Source organism: Pyrus communis, chromosome 11, assembly GCF_041283825.1.
Source record: "Pyrus communis isolate YQ-2024b chromosome 11, ASM4128382v1, whole genome shotgun sequence".
Lineage (NCBI taxonomy): Eukaryota > Viridiplantae > Streptophyta > Magnoliopsida > Rosales > Rosaceae > Pyrus > Pyrus communis.
The window spans coordinates 15,343,768-15,369,358 of NC_142575.1; the positions used below are offsets into that span (position 1 = coordinate 15,343,768).

At 37.1% G+C, this 25,591-nt stretch overlaps 1 protein-coding gene and 1 pseudogene across 2 annotated transcripts; one reads left to right on the top strand and one right to left on the bottom strand.

The window, feature by feature from the left end:
- Positions 1 to 6,892: 6,892 nt before the first annotated feature.
- LOC148692948 (uncharacterized) lies at positions 6,893 to 8,260 on the bottom strand (annotated as a pseudogene).
- A 1,399-nt stretch (positions 8,261 to 9,659) lies between these two features.
- On the top strand, positions 9,660 to 23,187 carry LOC137742399 (ubiquitin carboxyl-terminal hydrolase 8). 2 transcript variants are annotated; one of them, XR_015953337.1, is made up of 13 exons: positions 9,660 to 9,945; positions 10,215 to 10,466; positions 11,404 to 11,545; positions 13,604 to 13,663; positions 13,742 to 13,834; positions 14,020 to 14,364; positions 14,504 to 14,644; positions 14,736 to 14,906; positions 15,018 to 15,275; positions 15,438 to 15,586; positions 19,804 to 20,353; positions 21,050 to 21,323; positions 22,365 to 23,187. XR_015953337.1 is itself a non-coding variant. In XM_068482257.2 (13 exons), the coding sequence occupies exons 1-13, from the start codon at positions 9,854 to 9,856 to the stop codon at positions 22,479 to 22,481; spliced, it is 2,640 nt and encodes an 879-aa protein (XP_068338358.2). In that variant the 5' UTR covers positions 9,660 to 9,853; the 3' UTR covers positions 22,482 to 23,187. The 2 variants fall into 2 exon arrangements, 1 of the variants encoding a protein (XP_068338358.2); XM_068482257.2 differs by having other exon boundaries at positions 19,804 to 20,349.
- Positions 23,188 to 25,591: the final 2,404 nt, after the last annotated feature.

Sequence of the window (25,591 nt, forward strand, 5' to 3'; positions counted from 1 at the left end):
CTGTAATTCCAGCTCCCCCCGCTACCTTGTAGCTCCAAGTCTCGTCAGGCCATTTCCTTTAAGGCAAAACAAAACAAATTCAAGTTTCAAACTTTGAAGAAGAAGATGAAAGCCAAAGTAATTTGAGGTGAAACAGAAAAGAAAAAAAAAAGAACAAAAAAAAAAAAAGGGAGATGAGAGAGAGACAGTGGGATATAGAAAATGAGGGAGAAAAAGAAGGAGATGAGAGGAAGAGTGGCCGAAGAAAAAGAGCGAGAGGTTTCGAGGGAGTAATAGAATCTTAAAAAAAAAAAAGGTAAATTAATAATAAAATATTGATATAAATGGTTTAAATAATATCGTATTAGAGCTTCTTAATTATCTTGCTTCTTAGTCCAACACTACACTAAACACTTCACTAAATCATTCCATCTTAGTATCTAAAGCTAATCCAATTCGAGATGTCTGGTGCAACAAATGCACCATAATAGTCTTATAGACATGACCGTCAGAGAGTCCTTGATGGTAATAAGAATTCTAACTAATATTGAGTCTAAAAAATTTGGTAATTAGAATTCTAACTAATATTAAGTCTAAAATTTTCCAAAGGTTGCCACCAACAATTGGTGGCGACGAAAGTTCCCTGGGTTAATCGACTTAGGGATTTTACCAATTTGAAAACCATTGTTCAATTATTGACTTTATAAGCATAATAAAATACAAATACAAATAAGCACTAAATTCAATTTTAACATTTAAACAAGCAAACGAAAAATTATGCAAATAACAATTAATCACAACAATGAAACAAGTCCACATATAGGTAAGTGTGACGAGTAACATAATTACAGGTAATTGCTATTAACCTGCATAGTTAGTGGAACATTAGATTCCTTTTAAGTAATTTAATTTAAACTATGTAATGGAGGTTAGTCGACGTCAGTGTTTTTAATATCGGTATCGGTGAAAATATCTATATGCAAATTTGTGGAATTATTGACTGATATATTGAGTATTGATATCGGTTGCTTTAGATGAAAATGATGAAAAATTAAAATGAAACTTTAGGGACTGTGAAACAATGGTTTAGACGAAAAATAAGAGTTTCTTCGATATTTAACATATGTGTTAGAATTATCGACAATATCTGTCGATTTTAGACTAATCCTAAACTTAAGAGTTTCTTCGATATGAGGTGAAATTTAGATTCGCTCCCCCCAGTTCTATATCTTTCCCCAATTTTTTAGATATTTCCATAAAAATATCGACCATATCAAAAAAAATTTAAACACTAGTCGACTTGTGTTTTCATCTTATCTAAGCCTTCATAAACTAACGATTAGTTTATAATTACAACTATATCCACACAAATAAATTTCAGGTGAACATGAACAATTGCTTAGGCTATCTCCAATGGAGATGGCTATGGGGCTATAGGCCAAGTTTTTGCTCGAAATGCCACAAAACCCAACTTCAATGGAAGGCTGGGCCAAAGGATAGCTAAAAGACAATCGAGCTGGGTATGTTGAGTCCGCCTAGCAGCCCCTTAGCTCCATTTAGTAATTTTTTTTTTATTTTGGACAAGTGTGCCCCTTTTGGTACAATCATCAGCTATCTTCAAGGATAATGCTCTTATGCCCTTGGTAATGGTCCCATTGGTCTTACAAAGATAACGGCTATCTTCACTCTTGACTCCAATTAAAAGTAAAAAATCCCCAGGGAAGACTAAATAATTTTGTTCTATTAATCTAATTTACTTTGTTCAAAATAGTCTTAAACTTAAGAAAGTTGAGTTGAAATATCCTTTCAAAGAGTATTCCGTTATGTATTTCAACAATCAAAATTGTTTATATTTTTTTCAATTATCTAAAAAGATTATTTTTGTAAAAAATTATCCGAGTTCAACAATGTTTAGTCATTGCAAGTGACCATTTACCACAATGGTGGAAATGAGTTGAGTCATTTCATGATGGCATGGGTTTAAACTTTGTCGGTGGCTAATATAACATCTAATCTAAAAAAATCTATCGTTTAACAAAAAAAAAAAAAAAGGTTTAGTTATTCTTTTTAAACAATCAATATTATCACTAAGGGGGGAGGGGGTGAGATTAGCCTCACAATGGGCTAGCAATAATGTAGTTCAAATTCGCCTTGAGCAATAATCAAACCTAAGATCTCTCACTTACAAGTGAAGAAGAATACTGTTAGACTATAATACCAAGTGATTTACGTAGATAATTCTTAAAAGAGAATGTAGATACTAAATAGTTTAGAACGGTGAATGACACTAAAAAAGAGTGATGTACCTAATAAAGTCAATACATGCAGAAAAATGTAGCCATATCTTATATAACCTTATTTTAATATTTTAATGTAATTCAATTAACCAATAAGTAAAAGAACAAACTTAAAAGAATAATGTTGTAGCCTATTTTATCTAACGAGGGGAATGGGGTCGGGGGCAAGGAAAGATTGAGAGAGAGAGAGAGAGAGAGAGAGAGAGAGAGAGAGAGAAAGAGAGATGTGTTTGTAGAATCGTAGGGGAATGTGTGTTGTTATCCCTCCTACGTAGTTCCTTTATTTATAATAATAAGGGAGAGAAGAAATCCTTCATCCCCAAGGAATACAAGTCATAATGGGAAAAGGATAACTAGAATCAAATCTAATCTAGGATTTACACAATCATACTTTAATAGGAAGTTTACAACACTCCCCCTTGAGTGTGTAAATACTCAAGGTAGATTCAGCATCATGTAGAAGTTGAGGAAGTCGACTCATCGGCATTGATTGAAAGGAACACGCGATTCTCAAGAAGGTAGAAACTTGCATATGGAAGTAAGTCTCACAAAAAATCCTAAGGCTATGGCAAAAACCCGAGTAGGGACAAAATCCATAGCCTAAGGAAAAATGCGTGAGAAATGAAATGTCAAAAGAAACGTCTACGGGACATCATCAAGGATATGATCAACCTAAGGTGGGTACCTTGTTAAAACCTAGTTAGGTAGCAAAAACCCAGTGGAAAAAATGCTCCTAATCATGGGGAAAAATAGTACATTAAGATCAAGCAAGTATACTTCAGGATACTCCCCCTGAGTTTGACATAATTCCAAAGAGAACTAGCAATTATGCATACTTATTCCTTGAACAAGCTTCTGAAATGTCATCTTAGACATTGATTTGGTGAAGAGGTCGGCTAGATTATCTTGTGAACGAATTTGCGTGACTTCAATTTTTTGATGCTCTTGTTGTTAATGTGAGAAGAAGAACTTCGGTGCAATATGTCTGGTGCTGTCTCCTTTGATGTAACCCTTTTTGAGATGTTCGATGCATGTTGTGTTGTCTTTATAGATCGTCGTAGGGACATCAACAACGAGGTAGAGATCGCAGGAGCTTCGAATATGGCCCACAACTGCTCTCAACCAAAAGCATTCCCAAGTTGCTTCATGTAAGGCGAGAATTTCAGCATAGTTAGAAGAATTGGCAACTAAGGTCTGTTTACTTAACTTCCAAGAGATTGTGGTGCCTTCAACGGTAAAGACATAACCTGTTTTAAAGCGTGCCTTGTGCGGATTAGATAAGTATCTTGCATCGACATAACCAAAAATGTGAGAATCGACTCGAGAAGTAGGGGGTACGACATCACTCGATGATCCGTAAGGATAGAACAAGCCTAAATCCGTAGGACCCTTAAGGTAATAGAAGATGTCTTTAACACCATTCCAATGTTTGCATGTTGGTGCATTACTGTATCTTGCCAAAAGATTAACAACAAAAGAGATGTCGGGTTTGGTGCATTGAGCTAAGTACAATAAAGCGCCTATTGAACTTATATAAGGAACTTCAGGCTCCAAAATCTCTTCATCATCTTCTTTCGGACAGACGGGATCTCGTTTTGCATCTAGCAATTGAACGACCACAGAAGTACATGAAAGCTTCGCTTTATCCTCATTAAAATAGCGCAACACCTTCTGGGTGTAGTTCGATTGATGTACGAGGATTCCATCCGAACAGTGCTCTATCTCGAGACTGAGACAGTATCGAGTATTTCCTAGATCTTTCATCTCAAATTTCGACTTCAGGTGCACGACAGTTCTCGCAAGCTCTTTAGGAGTTTTGATGAGATTCATGTCATCGACATATACTGCAACTATCGCAAAATCAGAATGTGACTTCTTAATGAACACACAAGGGCATAGTTCGTTGTTCATATATCCCTGACTAGTCAAATACTCACTCAGACGGTTATACCACATTCTTCCGGATTACTTCAAATCATAGAGTGAATGCCTCAGCCGAATGAGAGCGTGTTCCGGGGTTTGGAAATATTTGATCCAGTCAATGTAAGTTCTTCAAGAACTTTCATATAAATTTTCGTATTAAGATCCCTATAGAGATACGCAGTTACTACTTCCATCAGCTGCACATTCATTTTTTCATAAACTACCAAACTGATAAGGTAGCAAAAAGTAATCAATCTATAAACGGGTGAATAAGTTTTGTCATAGTCAATCCCAGGGTGTTGTGAGAAGCCTTGCGCAACAAGACGAGCATTACGCTTTCGAACGAAAACACACTTGTAGCCAACGCGCTTCATATGTGGAGGAGTAGGACCTATAGGTCCAAACACCTTACGTTTCGCAAGTGAATCGAGTTCAACTTGGATTGCTTATTTCTAGTTTGACCAATTGGTTCTACGTCAACATTCATTAACATAACACAATTCAATGTCATCACTCAACATAATCTTAGTAGCTACTGCATATGCTAATGCATCATTGACGATCATCTCATTTCTACACCACACATCATTTAAGCTAGCATATTAGACCGAAATCTCACGATTCTCGGGAGGAGGATTCGTCTCTTCAAGGACGCTTCTGTAATCTAGAATTTCCTCATGAGTTAGATAGAATGAATAAGCGACAACCGAATTCACGGTAGGCTTTTTAGGGGCCTGTGGCCCTTTGCCGTGGGTTTCCTTTTTCGGGGGTGTGAATTATTTGAACCAAATGGTATACCATGCTTATGTGAAGGGGCAGATGATTGGCTAGCCGCTAATGTACGTGGATCACCAAAGTTGGTGTCCTAGGCCTCCAGGAGGGAAGTCTGTCATACATTTGGTACATCTATCTTTACAGGCATATTCGCAGCTGGAATATGTGATCTTGTCACTCGCGTTAGATCGGTGAAAACATATGACATGCTTTAAGCTATGCTCTGGAGATCTAATATGCGCTACACTTCAGTTTCAAACTGAGCGGTGCAGGGATCTAAATGAGACAAAGTGGGAGTCGTTCACGATAATTCGCGTCATTCTTCATGAGCGTTGACTTTCTTATCTCCCCCTAACGATGGGAAGATTGTCTCATAGAAGTGACAATTCATGAAACGAACGGTAAATAGATCGCCTGTTAAAGGTTCTAAGTAGCGAATAATTGAAGGAGAATTATATCCGACATAGATTTTCATCCTTCGCTGAGGCCCTATTTTTGTATGTAAGGGCGGCAAAATCGGCACATAGACCGCATAACCAAAAATGCACAAATGTGATATGTCAGGTTAGCATTTGGTAACCAACTGAAGGGTACTATATGGTTGGGTCACAACAGGCCTCAGGCGGACCAACATGGCTGTATGCAATATTGCATAGCCCCAAGCAGCGATCAGAAGCTTGGTACGTATAACTAACAATTGAGCAATCATTTGTAAGCACTTAATGAATGCCTTTGCCATGCCGTTCTAGGTGTGAACATGGGATGCAAGATGTTCAACTTCAACCCCAACCGACATGCAATAGTCATCAAAAGTTTTAGATGTGAATTCTCTAACATTATCCAATCGAATAGATTTGATCGGATAATCAAGGTGGTGAGCCCTAAGCTTGATAACCTGGGTCAACAATTTGGAGAATACATCGTTCCTTGTGGACAATAAGTGACCAATGTGTGGAAACGTCAACCAAAACCATAAAGTATCTAAATGGTCCGCATGGAGGGTGAATCGGTCCACAAATATCCCCCCGAATCCTTTGTAGAAAAATGAGAGAATTTGAACGTATCTTGTCATAAGAAGGCTTAATGATAAGCTTCCCATGGAAAATGTTTGACTTGCGATTCCTTGAATTGAACCTAAACTTTAGGTTAGTGGATGCCCGTGTGATGATTTGAGGATACGGTGCATCGCTATTCGTCCATGATATCCCAAATGGTCATGCCAAAGTGTAATTTTGTGCCCAGTCCCAGATGTAGGGCCGACCACATAATGGCTCTCTATGGGGCGTATAGTCGTAGTATACATACCACTTGGGATACGTTCCGTCTTCTTTAGAATACACTCCTGGCCATATTCGTAAGAAGTTATGCACATAAATTCAACTCCGTTTTCTATGTGAGTTTCAACATGGTAATTGTTATCTCTAATGTCCTTCAACCTCAACAACGTTCTTCAGGAACGTGGAGAATAGAATGCCTCATCAATGGTTAAGATTGTACATTTGACAACATTATACGTACCTTGTCGTACATTTCGATCAGGTTGGATGGGCCTAAGAGGGTTGTCAGATGTGCATTTTTAGGTAAGAAGTTAGTGAATTAGATGCGTTCATGCAAAACAGTGTGCATGGTTGCACTATTTGCCAAACAACTAACTTCCCCGCTAGTCATACCTAGAATGAAAAATTAATTTGAATTGGTCACATGCATAAACGTTCTAAAAACAAATATCCATTCAAAATAATTTAAGTATTCAAGGATGGTAATTATAATATCCAAAAACAAATCACCAACAAATAAGCCAAACATAAAGGAAAATTGTTCAAAATTTAAAAAATAAAAAGGAGGGGGTTTGGCCATTATTGTGGAATTCGGCCTCAATGTTTTATTTCAACTAAAAAAAATAGTTCATGTCTAAGATTCTAATCTTCCATAGGGGTAACGGCTTCTTGAAAGTTAGAAACTTCCATCTTTGTACTCTACGGTTCGTGCACTTGCACGAAGATTGATTTAAACTTTTTACAACGAGAATGATATTCAGCTACAACCTTCTGGGGAGCTCGGCAAACACGTGGCCAATGATCCTTTGAACCACAACGATAACACATATCTGCATCCATGGTTTCAGGTGCTTTGCACTTATTCTTGAAGTTCGGGGCCTTAAGAGTGAGGTTTGGGCGCTTCTGGGCTTTGTTTTCTCCCTTAGATGGGCCTTGACTCTGTTGACCTTGACGAGGTGGCTTCTGGCAACCCTTACCACGCCTCTTTTGGCTTTTTGGCCGTTGGTTCGTGCTATAGTGTGCTTCAGGCACAACAGTCGCCCTAGTCGGTCGAGCTTGATGATTCTTCATCAACAGCTGATTCTGCTTTTCAGCGAGAAGTAAAACAGAGATTAAATCCGAGAACTTAGTGAACTTATGAGCTTTATATTGTTGCTATATGGCAATATTAGTAGCAGAGAAGGTCGAATAGGTCTTTTCTAGGAGATCCTCTTCGGTCAAAGTTTCGTTACAAAACTTGAGAAGTGATTAGATTCGACAAACTTCAGAATTATATTCATTCACGAACTTAAAGTCTTGGAAGTGCAAATGCTGCCAATCATGTCTTGCTTCAGGCAAGAATATGTCCTTTTGGTGATCAAAACAATTGGCCAAAACGGCCCATAGTGCTTGTGGATCCTCCTCAGCAAGGTACTCGGTTTGCAGGGTGTCATGAATATGTCTTCGGATGAAGATTATCGCAGTGGCTTTCTCAGCTTCGCCAACTGGGTTGTTTGTTTCATCTTCAATGGTGGGACGCAAGTTCTTTGTAGTAAGGTGGAGCTTTACATTTTGGATCCACTTGAGGTAGTTCATTCGAGAGATCTCTAAAGTGGTGAAGTCGAGTTTGTTCAAATTTGAGATGTTCCTATCATAAAATAGATGGACAAGATGTGGTTAGTGTAATGGAGAAAAATTAATCGATTCACATAAGAGTAGAACATTCAGGTTATAATAGACATGTATTGGTTTAAATTTGCATGAAAAACTTTGGGTTTTCATAGGTGATGTTTTTACGAAAAACTTCAGGTTTTGAAATAATTATGAACTTCAAGTTCATATGTTCCTGCAGGCAGAAAAAATGATTATCGATGTAAGCCCAAAAACAGAGGCCCAAAACGGGCTCTGATCTAATGCTTCGCGAACACATGAACCAGGAGGAGGGACACAATCATGTGTATCGCGGTACACGGAAGTTGTAACAGCCACGCAGGCTGTGATTCGTTGTGTTGTAAGACACGGGAACACCATGGCCTAGGAAAGTCGGTGTTTTGGGTCGAGAAGAGCTCCAAAGCCCAACGGGCTGGTGCTCACCAAGAACGGGCCAAGCCTAAGTAGGCTTGGGTTTCGAACCAAACACCCCAACGTGTGTTGGGTGAACTTCGCACGAGTAGATGACAGGTGCCACCTCTTTAAGCGATTGTGTCTTGGTGCAAAAATCATGGCAAAAAAAATCGTGGGTTCAACGATGACCCATAAAGGTAAACGGAGAGTGGAGACTCTCAATGTTTGTGTGAGAAACCCCTAGAAAAATTAATTGGATTTTCGATGAAAAACTGATGAGATTCAAAACGAATCTCAGCCAAAAACTTGTCGGGGAGAGGGGGAAGACGATCTGTAGGTTGTTGGGACGAGGACCCAAGATCAAGATAAAAACAGTTGTTTTGGAAGAACCTGATTGCATGATGATATGGTTGAACTAGTTTGATGCAGAAAACATCCTTGTCAGATTCCAAAGCGCAGCGATAGGAACGTGCTGATAACGTGTTATAGCCTATTTTATCTGACAATGGGAAGGGGATCAGCGACAAGGAGAGATTGAGAGAGAGATGTGTTTGTAGAATCGTAGGAGAATATGTGTTATTATCCTTCCTACGTAGTGCCTTTATTTATAGTAATAAGGGAGAGAAGAAATCTTTATCCCCAAAGAATACAAGTCATAATAGGAAAAGATAATTAGAATTAAATCTAATTTTGGATTACACAATTATACTTAATAGGAAGTTTACAACAAATAATAAATTATTGAGGGGTTAAAACATAGCTATTTTCGGTTGGAGATGGTATATAAATATAATTTTGTTGTTTAGGATTGCAATAAGTTTGACATTGTTTATAATATATGTTAGGATTTACACAATTACATTTCTAATCTAATATGACTGCAATAAGTTTGACATTGTTTATTTAAAAATAATATTTTATAGGACTATAATTCTGAACGAGATTATGTTTAGCCATTTTCGGTTAAAGATGATCTTAGAATCTCTCTCCCTTGAGAGTTTCCTATATAAAGAAGATATTCCGATATTCCGCTATGCTCCTTTTTGCTCTACACATATGTTTCTCATATGGTCAAAGTCAACAATTTATTTTCAAAAGGAAAATCCAATTTTTGGGAAGGAAATTGTTATTGGTACTTAAAAAAATCTCATTCTACACTCCAAAATTTCTATATTTGAAATGAAAAATACACTTGTGAGGAGTATATAATAAGATTTTTGAAGTGCCAATAATATTTTTCTTTGGAAAAGAAAAATAATTTAAAAAAAAAAACGTAACATGTTTTCCACGTCAGAAGACTATAAATAAATATATATTAAAAAACCCATACTAATTATATATATATTTTCCCTCCTTATTGAATCCTCTTCACAGAAAAAAGCTCCGTTTGTTTCTCTGCAAATCCGCCATTCTCCATCTCACTCTCTCTCTCTCTCTCTCTCTGATGATCTGCATTTTCCGAACCCGGTTTCGAACTCGTTCCTGAGTCGCTCCTTCTCTCCTTCCTAACTCGCTCCTTCTCCTCTTTCCATACACATAACATACGCAAATAGAAAGTGAATGGAGGGCGTTGCTCTCTCTGAAGATCTCTCCGATTCCACTCAGCGTTCCGACTCGGACAGCGACCAGCGAGTCTACTTCGTTCCCTACAGGTCTACCTCTTTTGCCTCTCGATTTTGTTTGCGTTTTTCTCTTCCCACGCCACTGCATTCCCCAATCCAAGCTGATTTCTTTTTCAAGTTTTTTCCCCCAAATATTGTATGCATTTTTAGTGTATGGGAATTTTCCGGAATTTGAAATACTTGGGTAGATTAGGAATTTGAATTTTAAAATTTAGAATTTTGTTATTAGTTCTCTGAATTGAGATTTGGGAGCGATTGGATTTATGCACGGAATGTTCATATGTGAATTGGGTTTTCAGTTGGTGGAGAGATGCACAGGAATCAGTTTTGGGCGATTCTGATGGGAAGAGAGGGATTTTGTACGTGGCTTTGCAGGCTTCTTCGTATGCTGGCCCTTTGAAGCTCATCAATAACATTTTCAACTCAGATCTTGTGTTCAATCTAAGGAGAGAGGATGATAGTGTACATAGTGGTGAAAATGGCGAAGTCGGTGTCTCAGGCCGAGACTACGCATTGGTGCTCGGAGAAATGTGGGTTCAGGCACTCAGATGGTGAGTGATTTTTAGTTAGGTTTTTTTTTTGCCATTTTTATTACATGGGCTCTTGTGAATATGATTGGAATGAAACATGAGCTAGGTAGTAATAAGAAGTATTCCGATAGTTGCATCTGGTCTGTTTGCCCCCAGAATGATCTGTGTTTGATGTTGCCACTTGTGCTTTCAATGCTTTTTGGTGGCATGAATAGCTGACAGTACAGTCCTGTGCCCAAAGTTGATTATTGTTGTACATTTTACGTGACATTCACATGCTTTTGTGGCGCTGTAATGTTATGTCACATTTAAGTGGTGTTTTTTTTTTTTTTAATTTATATTGAAATGGATTGACGCGAATTGCTAATGTTTATTTCCCATGAATGCTGCAAGGACCCTTTTTCACGTGTTTAACTGGTGAAATTTTTACCCTTGCTTTGGTTCTTCTTCCAGATTAGGCAGTTGAAAATTTAACCCTAATCTTCTAAGAGAAAGAAATTTAAAAAAGATTGACAGTTCTTTGACCGGACTGTAGTAATTTAATTCCTTTAACAATATCCTCATTCAGATTATGCAGTTTGAAAATAATCCCCATCTATTAAACTTTGAGAACTATTAACACTTGCTCTGGCATTACACCGAAGAGCAAACCTTTTGAGCTCTCCAAGGTATGTATAATGGAACTTTGCATATTTCAAAAAGTCTAAACCCCTTCTAAATGTCAAGGGAGTCATAATAGTTAATATTGTTTGTAATTTGTATTTTCAATTACCACATTGTTGAATCTCAGATTTCTATGGTAATTTTTTATGAATCAATTTGGTATTTTGGAACTCATGGAATGCTGTAAATATGATGCATTTCCATCAGATTGAAAGTCATGGGATGCTATTAGTTTTTAGTGGATAAACATGGTTTGTTAAGTATCTTAGCACTGGTATGATTGTTGTATGCATAGGCATAGTGATTCTAAAGTTGCAGTGAAGGATGGTAGGAGTTTTTCAGCTGCGGAAGATGACATGACCGATGTCTATCCGCTACAACTCAGACTTTCTGTTTCACGAGAAACAAATTCATTGGGAGTAAAAGTTACAAAGAAGGTCAGTATATGTACTTTATGTCTTTTTTCTGTTTTTGATATTCAGGTTTTTATTTTATTTAATTTTGGTCCTGGATTCATAATGCTTAGATTACTAAGGTTTGAACTGTTAATGATAGGTTTATGTGAACGATGAGGCATGTGGGCCGTCTTATGGAAATGTCTTAAGCATGAAATTATTGTCACAAACATACATTGTAGCTAGGAAAGCCTGCAACATCAGTTTACGAGCTGTATTAGGGTATAAATAATGTTCTTAGTTTATGATGCAAGACCCTAATCAAGTTTTCTTCCATTTTGGAGGGACTCCCACTTTCATTTTATGCCCCTTTTTCACGCTTTTCATTTTTCCCATAATTTCTTTTAACTTTTAACTTCTAAAAAAATGTTGATATTATGAAGATGAGGATGAAAATTAGAATTTTGGGATTTAATTTCCATTGTAGAATTTTAATTACTTTTATATTCTCGGGTTGCCTATAAGTAGCCCGTATTCAGTTAAGGAGGATAAAGGGCTTGATGTTAGATGGAGATTGTGGATGAAGGGGCTTGTCCTCGTTGAATTTTAGGGGAAAATGGGATCGAAGGGATTAGGCAGGGTGATTTATTGTCAGGCTTCTAATTCACCTTGGTGGTAGACCCCCATATCATCTCGTAGTTAGAGCTTTTCCTTTTGGTGGAAAGATGTTCAGTGGGTGGAGAAGGAACAATGGTTCAGATATACACTTTGGTGGTGACTCTACTTCTCATTCGGTGGATGGGCAGAACTTAGAAGTCTCTTTTGTTGGCATGTTTCTGTGCAGTGTTTTGGTTCCGGAACAATGTACCTGGATCTTCCAGCTGGGAGAATGAGAATCCTAGAGCATTCTATTTCTAGGACTCCATGGTTGAGAAGGTTAAGTAAATTGGAAGATACCCATCTAGTTTCTCATTGTTTTATTTACCTAGTGAGGCTGCAAAAAAGGATTGATAAGTTCATGCATTTTTTGTTGTGGAGGGGTGAGGGTGAGGTGAAGAAAGATCATCTGGTGAGATGGGATGATGGTGGTGTAGGTTTTTGTAATTCTTTGTAGCACTCAGTTGCCTCTAGTCAATGGGTTGTATTTTATAGTGGTGGTTTAGTAATGTCGTTTTTCATATTTTAATGATGGATGAGAATACTTGGTAAGTATGGTGATTAGAATGGTGGGTGGAAGTTAGGGCTGCCTTTTTTATTTAATCCCTTATTTTCCTTTTGAGGGACCGGGTTAGGAGTTTTGTTTGACAACTTAATTGCTTCATACATTTGGAAAATTGTGCTGTTGAGGTGTTTAGGATAATTTAGGAAAGGGAAAATCTGATTTAAAGGATAAAATTGAATTTTGGAACATTCCTAGTGTATTTTGCTTAAAGAGGCTGTGCTCTGGATCTTTGTGTTTTGCAAATGATTTATTGCTGAACCCACTACCACATATGTGCTCTTAAACTTTTATTCAACAATGTGTTTCTAACTTCTGACGAAAACAAGTTTGACTTTGACTTGCACTGCTTTGTGAACAAGTAAAGGACGGAAGAGTACTTATAATTATGTGTTCGTTGGGCTACAATTTTTCTTTTTATTCTTTTGGTGAACAACCTACATATTATGAGAATCACATATCGTTGAGAGATTCCCACTTCGCATAGTAATATATATGTCCTGAGCCTCTCCACCCACTGCCAATCGGTTTTGAATTGATGCTTTAATTCTCTCATGGTATCAAATGATGCTATCTATGTGTCAGGCCCTACGGCTTCTTCTGCTTGCCCCGCCACCCAATTTAGCTTGTCCACTTGTTTTGCTCAAGTCATGCCACACATGAGTGGGCACATCGAGAGAATCCCACATAGGGAATTTAAAGCCTTCCAAAGTAGAATAAAGTGTTCTTGGCCTCCCATCCGTTGCCAATTGGTTTTGGGTTAAATGCTCTAATTTTTCACACGTAAATTATGTATGCTGATTCCTATTATTGCGGGATTTCTTTGTCTTCCACATCTTAATTTGATGTTCTATTTTGTTGTGTATGCATTTGTATTGTAGGATAATGCAGTTGAGTTCTTCAAGAGAGCCTGCAAAATTTTCAGTGTGGAGTCTGAGATGGTAATTAAGTTCATTATTTTAATGCATTCTTTTATCAGGATAAAGTGGCTGGCCTTTTAACTTCTGTTATTGCACCAGTTACGCATCTGGGACTTTTCGGGGCAGATAAACTTATTTTTTGCAAATGAAAGAGCCAAGTCTTCAAGAGACTTTCAACGACAGTCAGGTGAGGTAAGTGGCAGATTGATGCGATACATTTGTTAATTCAAACTCATCAATTGTTTGCTACACTATACTCCAGAATCTGTTTCATGTTTCTCAGTTTAAGTACTATTCTTGCTGTCTTCTCATATTTTAATTTGTCATTTTGTTGCACAATATCTGATAGATGTAATTGTACGTATGATTTCGTGCAGATAATGTTGGAGTTGCAAGTTTATGGGTTGTCAGATTCCTTTAAGTGCAGGGAAGGGAAAAAAGATGAGATGGCCACACAACATTCAACCATCGCAAATTCCTGTTGTGGTGCTTCAGTTATGATGAATGGTTCTGCGGGAATCACAAATTCTAACTTCATCCGTTCATTATGGGGAAGCTCTTGTGAAACAGGTTCTTTAGGATTGACAGGATTACAGAACCTTGGAAATACTTGTTTCATGAATAGTTCCATCCAGTGTTTAGCGCACACCCCAAAGCTTGTGGACTATTTTCTTGGAGATTATGGTAGAGAAATAAATCCAGACAATCCATTGGGCATGAATGTAGGTCACCTTTCATTGCACTTTCTTAATATTCATGACCTGATGGTGGGTGATGAATGTGTTAGTGAGATATTCCTCACGTTATCAAGTGTATCTATGTTTCTTTACAGTCTTTTAACTTTGTGCACTCTTTTGTCAGGGGGAGATTGCTTTAGCCTTTGGAGATCTGTTAAGGAAGTTATGGGTTCCTGGAGCAACTCCAGTAGCCCCAAGGCCATTTAAGTCAAAACTTTCTCGATTTGCTGCACAGTTTAATGGATTTAATCAACATGATTCCCAAGTTAGTGGTGTTTCTTGTTTCCAGAATTGCTCTCTTTTGGGTTCAAACATTTATAAGGAGTTTTCATTTATCATACCATATTATTTCATAGGAGCTCCTGGCTTTTTTGTTGGATGGACTTCATGAAGATCTTAATCGTGTAAAATGCAAGCCTTATGTAGAAGTCAAGGATGGTGATGGCCGACAAGATGAAGAGGTTGCTGATGAATATTGGGGAAATCATTTAGCCCGTAATGACTCTATAATTGTTGACGTGTGCCAAGTGAGCATCTTCCTCAGATTTGTCTTTTGCTTCCACTCTTTGCTGAACTAAAATCTGATCAGGAATGCATATTGCTTACTTTTGTGATGCACATGATGGTGAACCTTGCAGGGTCAATATAAATCAACATTAGTTTGCCCTGTTTGCAAAAAGGTGTCTGTTACATTTGATCCATTTATGTACCTGTCGCTACCATTGCCTTCAACGATGATGCGGACAATGACTTTATCAGTGGTCAATACTTATGGATATTCTCAGCCGTCTCAATATACCATTACTGTGCCCAAGCATGGAAAATTAGAAGATCTCATCCAGGGTTTAAGTGTTGCATCCTCATTGGGGATTGATGAAACCTTTTTGGTGGCTGAGGTACTGTTTAGTGTTAGAATATCTGATAGGGGTTCCTTGAATGCCAGAGATATTGGATGATATACATGTTTACATTTAGACATGCACACACACATGTACAATATATATACATATGTCCTTTTGTCTATAAATTGATCTCTGAAGCAATATAGTTCTGTGCAGATATACAACAATCGCATTATACGCTATCTTGAGGAACCAACTGATTCATTATCTTTAATTAGGGATCAAGACAAGCTAGTTGCTTATCGGTCGATGAAAGATGTTGAGCAAATCCCTTTGGTTGTGTTCATGCATCAGCTGATGGAGGAGTAAGTTTTATCTTCTTTTTTGAATCTTATTTTTTGCAATTTTTGTATGCAAGTTTCACAGAGTTAGGGTGTAAGGGGTGCTGTGAAGGAATTCTTTCCTTTTTCTGCATATAGAAATACTATATCTCAATTGAAATGGGTGATAACCTGTGTGAATAAAGTTAAATGGATGGGTGATAACTTGTGTAAATGGAAAATCATGTTTTATAATCTTACTATAAATATTCTGAACTTGTGTATGAAATCTTAGTTGCCTATTAGGTTCACCTGCGCACACAGCTTACATATGATTTCTTTTGAGAATCACAATGATGTTAGGTATTTGTCAACCCAAGCTACATTCATTGCATGGATGTGAATGGCGTTTGCTATCCCTGACTGCCTGTTATAGTTCGTGGTCCTTACTGTTTGCCCTTTTAGGATAAATCTTAGAACCAACTCCCAAACAGAGTTTTGTAAACAGACTCCATTTCTTTTGTTATAGCACTTATCCAACTATCTCGCACGCCCATCACTTGCTATAGCTTCTTGATAAGTAGTTGAATCTCCTTGACTAATGTTACGAGCGTAATTAACTTCGTCTTGGTCAAACCCAAACCTTGGTTTCTTCTTGTTTCAAATGGGTTTGTCTAGTGCTATGCATCTTTGGAATTCAGGTGAATTGTGGGTCAGAGTTCAAACCCCTTAGGATGTCTGACGGATCATAGTGCCTTCAATCTACCCTGTTTCTTGCTCCACCTGATTCCTACTTGGTGCATGATGCTGATGCTTTTCAGACCACACCTCTTCTGCACTATTAAAACCAAGAACTGTAGATGATGACCTGTTAATCAAGTAACTTGCATGATTAACAGTCTCTGCCCAAAACTATCAGGCTATCTTGCATGAAATCGCATGCTTCTCTCTCTTTCCATGAGAGTTTTGTTCATCCTCTCAGCAGCTCTGTTTTGTTAGGGATTCTTCTTTACTGATAAGTGCCTCGGGATGCCTTCCTGCTTACATTAATCGGCAAACTCCTTGCTTGTATACTCATTTACGTTGTCACTTCTCTGGTACTAGATCTTCTAGTTTAATTCTTGGTTTCTGTCTTCCATTTCTTGAACTTTGTAAAAACCTTGAATTTCTGCTTCATGAAATAAACCCAAAGTGTCAGACGTTGGAGTGAATATGGCTGAGCTGCTCCTTTCTTTAGTTATCTGCACTCGTACTTGTGAATGATACCTTTCTTTGCTTCCCGAGAACGCAATTGCAAAGTGTCATGTCTTCTAGCAAGCCTCTTTTGTGCAATTCTTGAAAACCCTTCTAGCTGATGTGCCCTAGCTTGTGATGCCAAAGTTCATGACTTGTCTTCTGTTCTCTGCTTTGTGGAAACAACTGCTCTCCCAACTATCATAGTCCCGATGAGCTTGTACAACTTATTGTGCTGTAAGTCAGCCTGCATTACCACCAGTGATCCTTTGGTCACCTTGAGTCTTGTTGCTTTAGGAGTATACCCATAGCTGGCCTTGTCTAAAGTACCTAAGGATATCAAATTCTTCTTCAGTCTAGGAACACATATGACGTTCACCAAAGTTCGTATCACTCCATAACATCCTAATTCTAACAGTGTCGATCCCCCCTATTGGACGTGGTGAATCATCCCCCATTAAAACTTCTCTGTTGCTGACCTCGAACCATTCTCTTACTGCACACATATGGAATGTGCATTCAGTCTCCAAAACCTGATTTGTGAAAGCCATAGAGCCTGATGTTACCAAAAGAAGCTCCCCGTCACTCTCTTCTTTGGTGACTGCGCTAGTTGAACTTGAGCTGCCTTCCATCTTGGTTTTTTTTCCCCTTCCAAATCTTGCAGTACCTCTTCCAATGATTGGCAAAACCACATTCGAAGCAGTCTTCCTTCTTTTCTTTATTCTTCTTGAATTTTGAGCTACCCCTATTGTTGTTCTTCTCTTCCCTTGTCTTTTCCCGCCTCATCTCTTTTCCTTTAGGATAAAGGCCTTGAGAGCTTTTAGTTATATCATCTGGTTTAGCATATGACTGAAGGGTTTGAAGTACGTCCTCAAGTTGCAGGGACTCTTTTTCAAACATTGAAGTTGTTTGAAAATGCTTGAAAGACGGGGGTAGACCTTAGCAAGATGATGCCATATCCTCATCTTTGTAAGTTTCTTCGACCTTCTGAAGATTGGCTATGCAACTCTGGAACCTGCATACGTGATCTTCAATATCACCTCCTTCGTCCAATCGAACCTTCAATAGTTAATCCTTGATAAATAGTTTATTGGACACACTTTTGCCCATATAAACTTTCTCTAACCTGTCCCATGCTTCCTTAGCAGCCATCGTTTCTGTGATGTGGGGCCTAACTGATTTAGGGCTAGTTTGGTATTGATGTGTTTTTTTTAAGCTGCTTCTACTGTGCTGTGAGAATAAACAGCTGTAAAATAAAGTTGTTGATTGGTAATTTTTTTTTTTTTTTTTTTTGTAAAAGTGCTTTTGACAAATAATAAAAAAAAAAATAGTGTCCAAATGTGTGGTAAACTTTTATATAAATTGTTGTGAGTATGTTAATTTACTGAAAAGGATGTGGTATTTAATGTGATAAGATAATTATCAAAGACAATAATGTAGGGGCAAAGGTTGTAATTTTGTAAAATATGTGGGATATACTGGCTATTTGAAAATTTCATTAAATGGGTACTGATTACTGTGGTTTGGAAAAAAAAAAGCACTTTTTTTTAGAAGCAGGGTACCATGCTTCTACATTTTAATACTTCTCTATTGTCATTGACATCAGTTTTTTAAAAAAGCTCTTTTTTCTTTGTTTTACCATACACATTTGATGTTCCAGATATTTTAATAAGTTGCTGTTTTTAAAAGCTCCACAATCCCAAACCAACCCTTAGTTAGATGGATCTCGATGGAGCTCTTGGCCTTCTTCAGAATCTTGTCCATGTCTCTTCTGTCATGGTTGTAGGCTTCTCACCGAGGAGTGCATCCAACTCCTGCTGTATCAGTATGTTCTTCATCATCCTTTGCTAGTCCATGAAGTCATCCATTCCATCAAAAGGTTTTAACGCAGGCCTTAGGCTTCCTAGGTCTGGGGACTTCTTTCCTTTTGACATCACAGAACACCTTGAACCAAGCTCTTGATACCAATTTCTATAAGTTCGACACCCCTCTGGATCTTGTTCTTTGATCTTTCTGGCACCAACTAAACTTAGCAAAACTATAGAATAACTAGAAACACACAAGATGTATACTGATTCGGCATAACTTTTGCCTACGTCCAGTTGTGATTTCTCTGGGTTGAGAAACCACGACTTCTTTGATTAATAATATATGTACTTTTGTATACCCTAGAACTAATCTCTCTCTTCCCTCGGTTGTCTCTCTGTTTTCTCTCACTTGCTTTTCGGCCTTTCCCACACCTCTATTTATAAGTATAGGGTGCGGTTTACATCCTATTTTCTGATTAGGTTTCCTATTCTATTTGGGATAGGAAAGTACACTCGATTCCAATTTGACTTCTAGGATTCCTATTCTAATTGTAACAAGAAGACTTAATTCTTTCCTAATCCTTGTAGGACAAGAATCTGTGCACCTTTGGGTTTTGTAATACAATCCTAAACGACATAGGACTTTAACAAAAGACAAACCAAATCCTAACAAAAAGTTTCTTGTACTTTTGGAGAAGTAATTAAACGTATGAATATATGTATATGCAAGCTGAGTCACCATAGAAGAATGTGTTTAGTCTGGAAGACCAGAAAATTTAGTGACTGTTTGGTTCTAATCCTTATGTGAATTCAGAAGTGTCAAAAAAGAAAATAACATTTATTTTAAGCCGAAGCAATATGGGGGTGTGTTCATCTTTTACACCTTGCATTTTGACCTCCTAATAAGTTGTAAGTGTTAAGACAAATAAATCTGCTTTCTGATAAGTTGGTTGTTCATTGACATGCTGGGGTATTGTGTACAGTTGTTGATACTGAAATAATTGTTCTTTTCTAGATTATTCATGATCTCTTTGATTGTAGATATCATTACAATAACAGCACCCTCACATCTAACCCCACAAGAAAGAGATGATCTTTTTCTTCTCTTTCCCAGTCTTCCACACACTCACACACACATTTTTCATTTCCTGTTTTGTAAGAATTTTATTGTTCTTGTGACATTGCCTGCCCTCAACCATCTTATTTATTCAATATTGTCAGGAAGTACATGGATGGGAAACTGACTTCAAGCTTTGGAATTCCTCTTGTGTCAAGACTACCCAATTCTGCTACTGGATCTGATATCTGCAACTTATACTTGAAATTACTTAAGCCATTTCACACACCCTCAAAAGATTCCCAAGAATGTTTTGATGGTTCAGAGGGCACCACTCTTGAAGAAGTCACTGGAACACAGGATTCCACACCTCCTGTTATAGACGGGGGTGTGAACCCCTGTAATGGAAGTGAGGCTGACTCACCCTTTGATTTTGAATTTCAGTTTTACATAACAGATGAAAAGGGAATTTCCAAGGATAGAAAGATAGCAATGAATGATATAGTAGAGAGGGAAAAAACCAAGCGGTTAAATGTCCTTGTATGTTGGCCAAAAAAGTACATCGAACAGTATGATACTCGCCTTCTTTGCTCATTACCAGAGGTTTTCAAGACTGGCCTTTTTGCAAAAAAGCCTCAAGAGTCCGTTTCTCTGTATAAGTGCCTTGAAGCATTCTTGAAGGAAGAGCCTCTTGGACCCGAAGACATGTGGTCAGTGGGTACACTTGAGCCTTTTTAACTTTGGCTTTAAAAGCATTTTGTGTTGTGTATACCTAGGAGTTGGAAGAGCTCAAATATAGATATGTAAGGTGTATTCACTTGCTTTTTTGGTAACTGGGTATGTTCTGTGAAATTGTTATTTATTTTACTCATTGCAGTAATTTTGACCTCAAATTTGGTATGAGTTCGTAATTTTTTTGTTTTTGGATTAGGATTTAAAAGCTCTTCTGTGTGATTAACAGTCTTATTAATTGCTTATGCAAATACATAATTTCAGGTTGCATGTAAGGTCATTGACTAAACTCCAAACTTTTAACGTCATCACCTGTTCATCATGGTTGTTCGGTTTAATTCTTCAATTAGTTTCTTCCTAACATCTGTTAAATGAGTAATTGCAGTTTTATGTCTATCTACATGTTAATGTTATCACACCACCTTCATCTACTCATTGAATGTTGGCAAACGATCTTGTAATGCTCAAAGTAGTGGTCTTTCAAGCGTTACTTGTTATTGTTGCTCAGTTTTCGGAATAGACACACTCAGAAAGTGGACAATGTTATACTCTCATGGTTATGAAGTAGAACATTGTATTTGGAGTTTTATACAACCTATTAACCTTTTATTAGTTATTACATTGTGAGAACTTGTTATGAAGGTTTATCTAATGTTAATACTGTTATTACTATTTTAGGTATTGTCCTGGCTGCAAAAAGCACTGTCAAGCCAGCAAAAAGTTAGATCTATGGAGACTGCCGGAGATCTTGGTCATTCATTTAAAGCGGTTCTCATATAGCCGTTTTTTTAAGAACAAGCTGGAGACTTATGTTGATTTCCCTATTGACAATCTTGATTTGTCAACATACATTGCCCACAAGAGTGGTCAGTCATGTAACCGTTACATGCTGTATGCAGTTAGTAATCACTTTGGAAGCATGGGAGGTGGTCATTATACTGCATTTGTCCACGTAAGTAGCATTTCTTGCTTCTTTCAGTTACATTTCCCTTTTTTCTACTCTTTAATCTGATGAACTTCCCATACACTTTATTTTTAGTTATTTTCTTAACTAGATAACTTCTCAGTTTCAAACAATTTATGAAATGAAACAAAGTAAAAATGTTTCTAGTTTGAACTCTTATTATTAGTTTACTTGGTATAGTAATGCTATTATCCATATGCCGTCCCTACCCCATGCATATTCTTGATTTTCAGGAATACTTTCAAACTTCTCTCATAACATGAGGTGTAAACTTTAAGGTGATCTGTTTGTGCTTATTTAGGCGCGAATGACAAACTAATGGGTTACTATTAGAAAAATCCTTTTTACTTTTATATATGCATGTTCACCTATGACATCAATTGAATGTGGTGCTGTTTGTTTTAGGCCTGAAGTGATAGTTTGATCATTATATGAAGAGATCCTTTGTAACTTGCTCTTTCTTCTGCCTTTTGTCGAATATCAATCACTTAGCACAATGCAAGCCCTTAGCTGGCTTAGACTTCCTAGAACTAGGTCCTAGTTTGCTCTGCTGTCAGAGTGCTCCTTTCGTGGTGCATTAACGAATTTAGGATTCAATCTTTTGTAGCCTACTCTCTCCTCAACCTGTTGTCTCATTGTCTGAATTGCGCTTGCTTATCAAAAGCCATCTCACAATGGGTGTGGCCGCTCTTTGAGTGTAGCCCCACAGTAATGAAGTGTCAGGATTGGAGTTTGCAAGGTTTCTTTGTCCCTCTGCAGCCATTAATACACTTGGGGGTTCAACACCTATGTAACCTCTCTGATCTCCCATCGTCAAAGTTATTGTATTGGAATCTTTACCGTGTTATATGAATGATTTGAAAGCATGCAATAATTATTGTTTTGCACTTGAAATTGTGGGTAAATTGTATTCGAGCTGAGTCTTAGATTTATATTATTTCCCTTTTCTTGTATGGTATGATTGGATCTGTACGTTAACTTGTGTTGGTTGACACAGAGCGCTTAAACTGTATTATTTTTCTGATGTAGCATGGAGGTGATCGGTGGTATGACTTTGATGATAGCCACGTTAACCCTATCAGCCAGGACAAGATAAAGTCTTCATCTGCTTATGTTCTTTTCTACAGAAGAGTTGTGGAAGTGTGATATCAGAGCTTTGAAATTCCTTTTCAAGATCAGTCCTGTGGTGGAATATATTTTTCCTTCACCTCAGTCCTCGCACTAACCACAAAATTATCATTCTTTTGTCTTTGGCATCGTTTAGTTCGGATTGAGAACTTCCAGCATGGATAAAATTGAGGGAAGTTCTTACGCTTAGAGGACGGTGCTGAAGATGATTGTAACATAGTAGCAAAATGAAGGGATGAGTGACCGCACTGAGGATGCTACATGCAGTTATAACCATCCATGAAGAGACATTTACTTCCTGGAGTAGAGATTTCTGATAGGGTCTGCTCTATGAAAGTGTAATTTTTTTCTTTTAGATATAGCTGATGAGATTGGCGATCTTTATTTCAGTCATCTTGTAAACAGGGACTGCCGGAACAAGGTGCTGCACTGCCGATGACTTTAAGGTCATGTGGCGGTAAGACTTTACTTGGGGCGGAAGGAAACTTGTCCGGCTGCGCACTGCGCTGGTGAAGTTGCCTGAAGTCGGACGAAAGAACGATATGCTCCTCTATTTATTTTATTCTTTTTGGTGTATTTTTTATTGGTTGGTGATGAATTTAGGGCATGAAAGAACTGTATGATCCTTACCATGAAGCAAAAAAAGGTTCATCTGATGAATGTTCGAACTGTAATTTAGCCAGATTTGATTTGTTAATAGAGTGCTGCATTTCCCTTTTTCTAATTCTCATTCGGTCACGGCGGGGAAGCAAGTAAAAATAGAAAAACTCATATTGTGATTACGGACAATCAGGCTCGAATTGATGGCTTCCACCACATCAAAGTGGATGTTATGATTTTTTCTTGTGTTATTGGTAAAAATTTTCTTTTACTTTTTCAATTAAAGAAAGAAGAGTTTCATGTTTTTATTTTTCAACTTTTTAGTTTCATTCATCATCTCTCATCTCTAAATCTCGAGAACTTACATGGTACGGGTACATTGTTGTGTGGCTTTACATGCTAATAAAGTAAAAACGTAATTTTAGATCGGTTTTTTAGCCAAAATGGTCTCTAAGTTTTGCATAACTTCTTATTTTGGTCATTGAGATTTGAAATCGATAGAATTGGTAACTGAGTTTGTCAACCATCAATCATTTTGGTCTTTCTCTAAAATATCTCCATCGAAAAAGGATAAAATGACAAAAATATTCTCAAATTTTGTCAAATCATTTTGCCCTATTGTTTATTAAATTGAGGGTATTTTTGTCATTTTGATCCTTAACATAATTTTTCATCAAATGACCAAAATGATTGGTGGTGGACAATCTCGGGAACTATTTATATTGATTTCAAATCTTAGGAATCAAAATGAGGAGTTATACAAATCTCAAAGATCATTTTGGTTAAATAGTCTTTTAGATCAAATGAGTAGGTTTGGTTTTCAATGAAACTAAACTTCACGTATATCAAGGGCTCTCTAAAAAATTTTAGGTTTTTATTTGGTCTATAGTATTCACCGGGAATGAATAACTCAAAATTTAACATGTATCAAAGGTAGACATGAATAAATTTTTGGTTTCAAGAGTGCAAAAGATAAAACATGAAGAAAAAGTTATTCCTTTTAATTCTCTCACATTTTTTTATTTTTTATTTTTACTTTCAAGTTGGGGCGCCATTTTTTCATTTCTTTCGTACAACATGCATCTCACATGTGCATAATGAGCATGATTCAATTGCATTATTATGTAGAACTTTGTCATTGACTTTACATTTCCGACATGTACAACGCAACCTCAATGCTACTTGGCACTTTATTTGACGACGCTATCGCGGAATACCTACCAAAGAAATGAAGAAATTTCAGAAGTTGCTCACAAGATCGTAACTTAATCCAATATCGCTTTTTTGATGGCAATATTGGAGATGGATTGATGTTGGATTGAGTTCAGAAGAACGACGAGATTCAAATAAAAAAAATTTCTGCAACTTGACCCGATCGGCCCTACCTGCGACCCTCACCAATCTTCCCATCCTACTCTAAAGTTAGCCAAGGCGCCACGCCAACCAGCTCCTCGCGTACAAACAATATTTGTTTTATAGGTGAAACTTCGTCAAATCAACTGTGTATAAAATTTGCATCCACATTTGCAGTTTCAAGTTCAATACCCACTATTATTCATGTGTTGGTGGAGATGTTAGAACTTCTACTCAAGGGTAATAATAGCATAATCATTGCAAATTAATGAAGGGTATTCTAGTACTTTACATTCATTGTTTGAGGGGTTTACTATATTTAACATATCACACCGAAAGGGGTACTGATAGGATTTTTAGTCCTTGCACAAATAGGGTTAAAAGCACTTAAAATACTTGTAAGAGTACTAGGTAATTGTAATATAATCACTCATGCAAGGTCGCTTTCCATAAGAATTGGATGAATAATTTGTAATTAAGTTAACACTTAATTAATTAATTAAAACATATTTTGGCAATAGATTGAGATTTTGAAATTTAAAAGATTAAAATAACAATAAAAGAAATCTGGAAATTTGGGCAAAACAATAGCAAAGAGAGAAAAACGTTTTTAGAATAAAACAATTATGGAAAAGACTAGGGGCTAGCCATCACCATTAACAATTCTATGCAATTTTACCAATTACTTATGAATTTCCATGTTTATGCTTTGAAGGTTAGGTTTTCCTAATGCATAGCTTCCTTGTGATGTTCAAGTGAAAATGTACATCTAACATGCAACCTATTTGTGATGTTCAGATCAACTAGAAACATGCAAGACTCATTAAGCATTGTGAAAACCCCTTTGAAAACCATGCAACCCTTAAGAACGTGATATTTGCCTTAATTGAAATTACAATTATTAATCACAAGAAGCCCTCCTCAATTTTAGGGTGATGTTCCAACAGAAATTGCATCAAATTACTTGTCTAATTATCCTGATGGTGGCCAATTAATCACTAAGTCAATTAGATAGTTTAACACGGTGATTAATAATTCAAAGCAAATATGCATCCATTCATAAGAAAATTAATAAAATCACATATTCATGCTAAGGCTCATGACCTAGTCCTAGCAAAAATAATTAGTTACGCATACTCATTATAAAAACCAAAGAAAATATCATTAAGTAGAAA

Bases quoted from the DNA above. Each gene is read 5' to 3' on its own strand.
- LOC137742399 (XM_068482257.2), top strand. From the start codon at position 9,854: ATGGAGGGCGTTGCTCTCTCTGAAGATCTCTCCGATTCCACTCAGCGT. The intron at 9,946-10,214 runs GTCTACCTCTTT...TTGGGTTTTCAG, and splicing joins GTCTACTTCGTTCCCTACAG to TTGGTGGAGAGATGCACAGG. The intron at 15,587-19,803 runs GTAAGTTTTATC...CAATATTGTCAG, and splicing joins ATGCATCAGCTGATGGAGGA to GAAGTACATGGATGGGAAAC.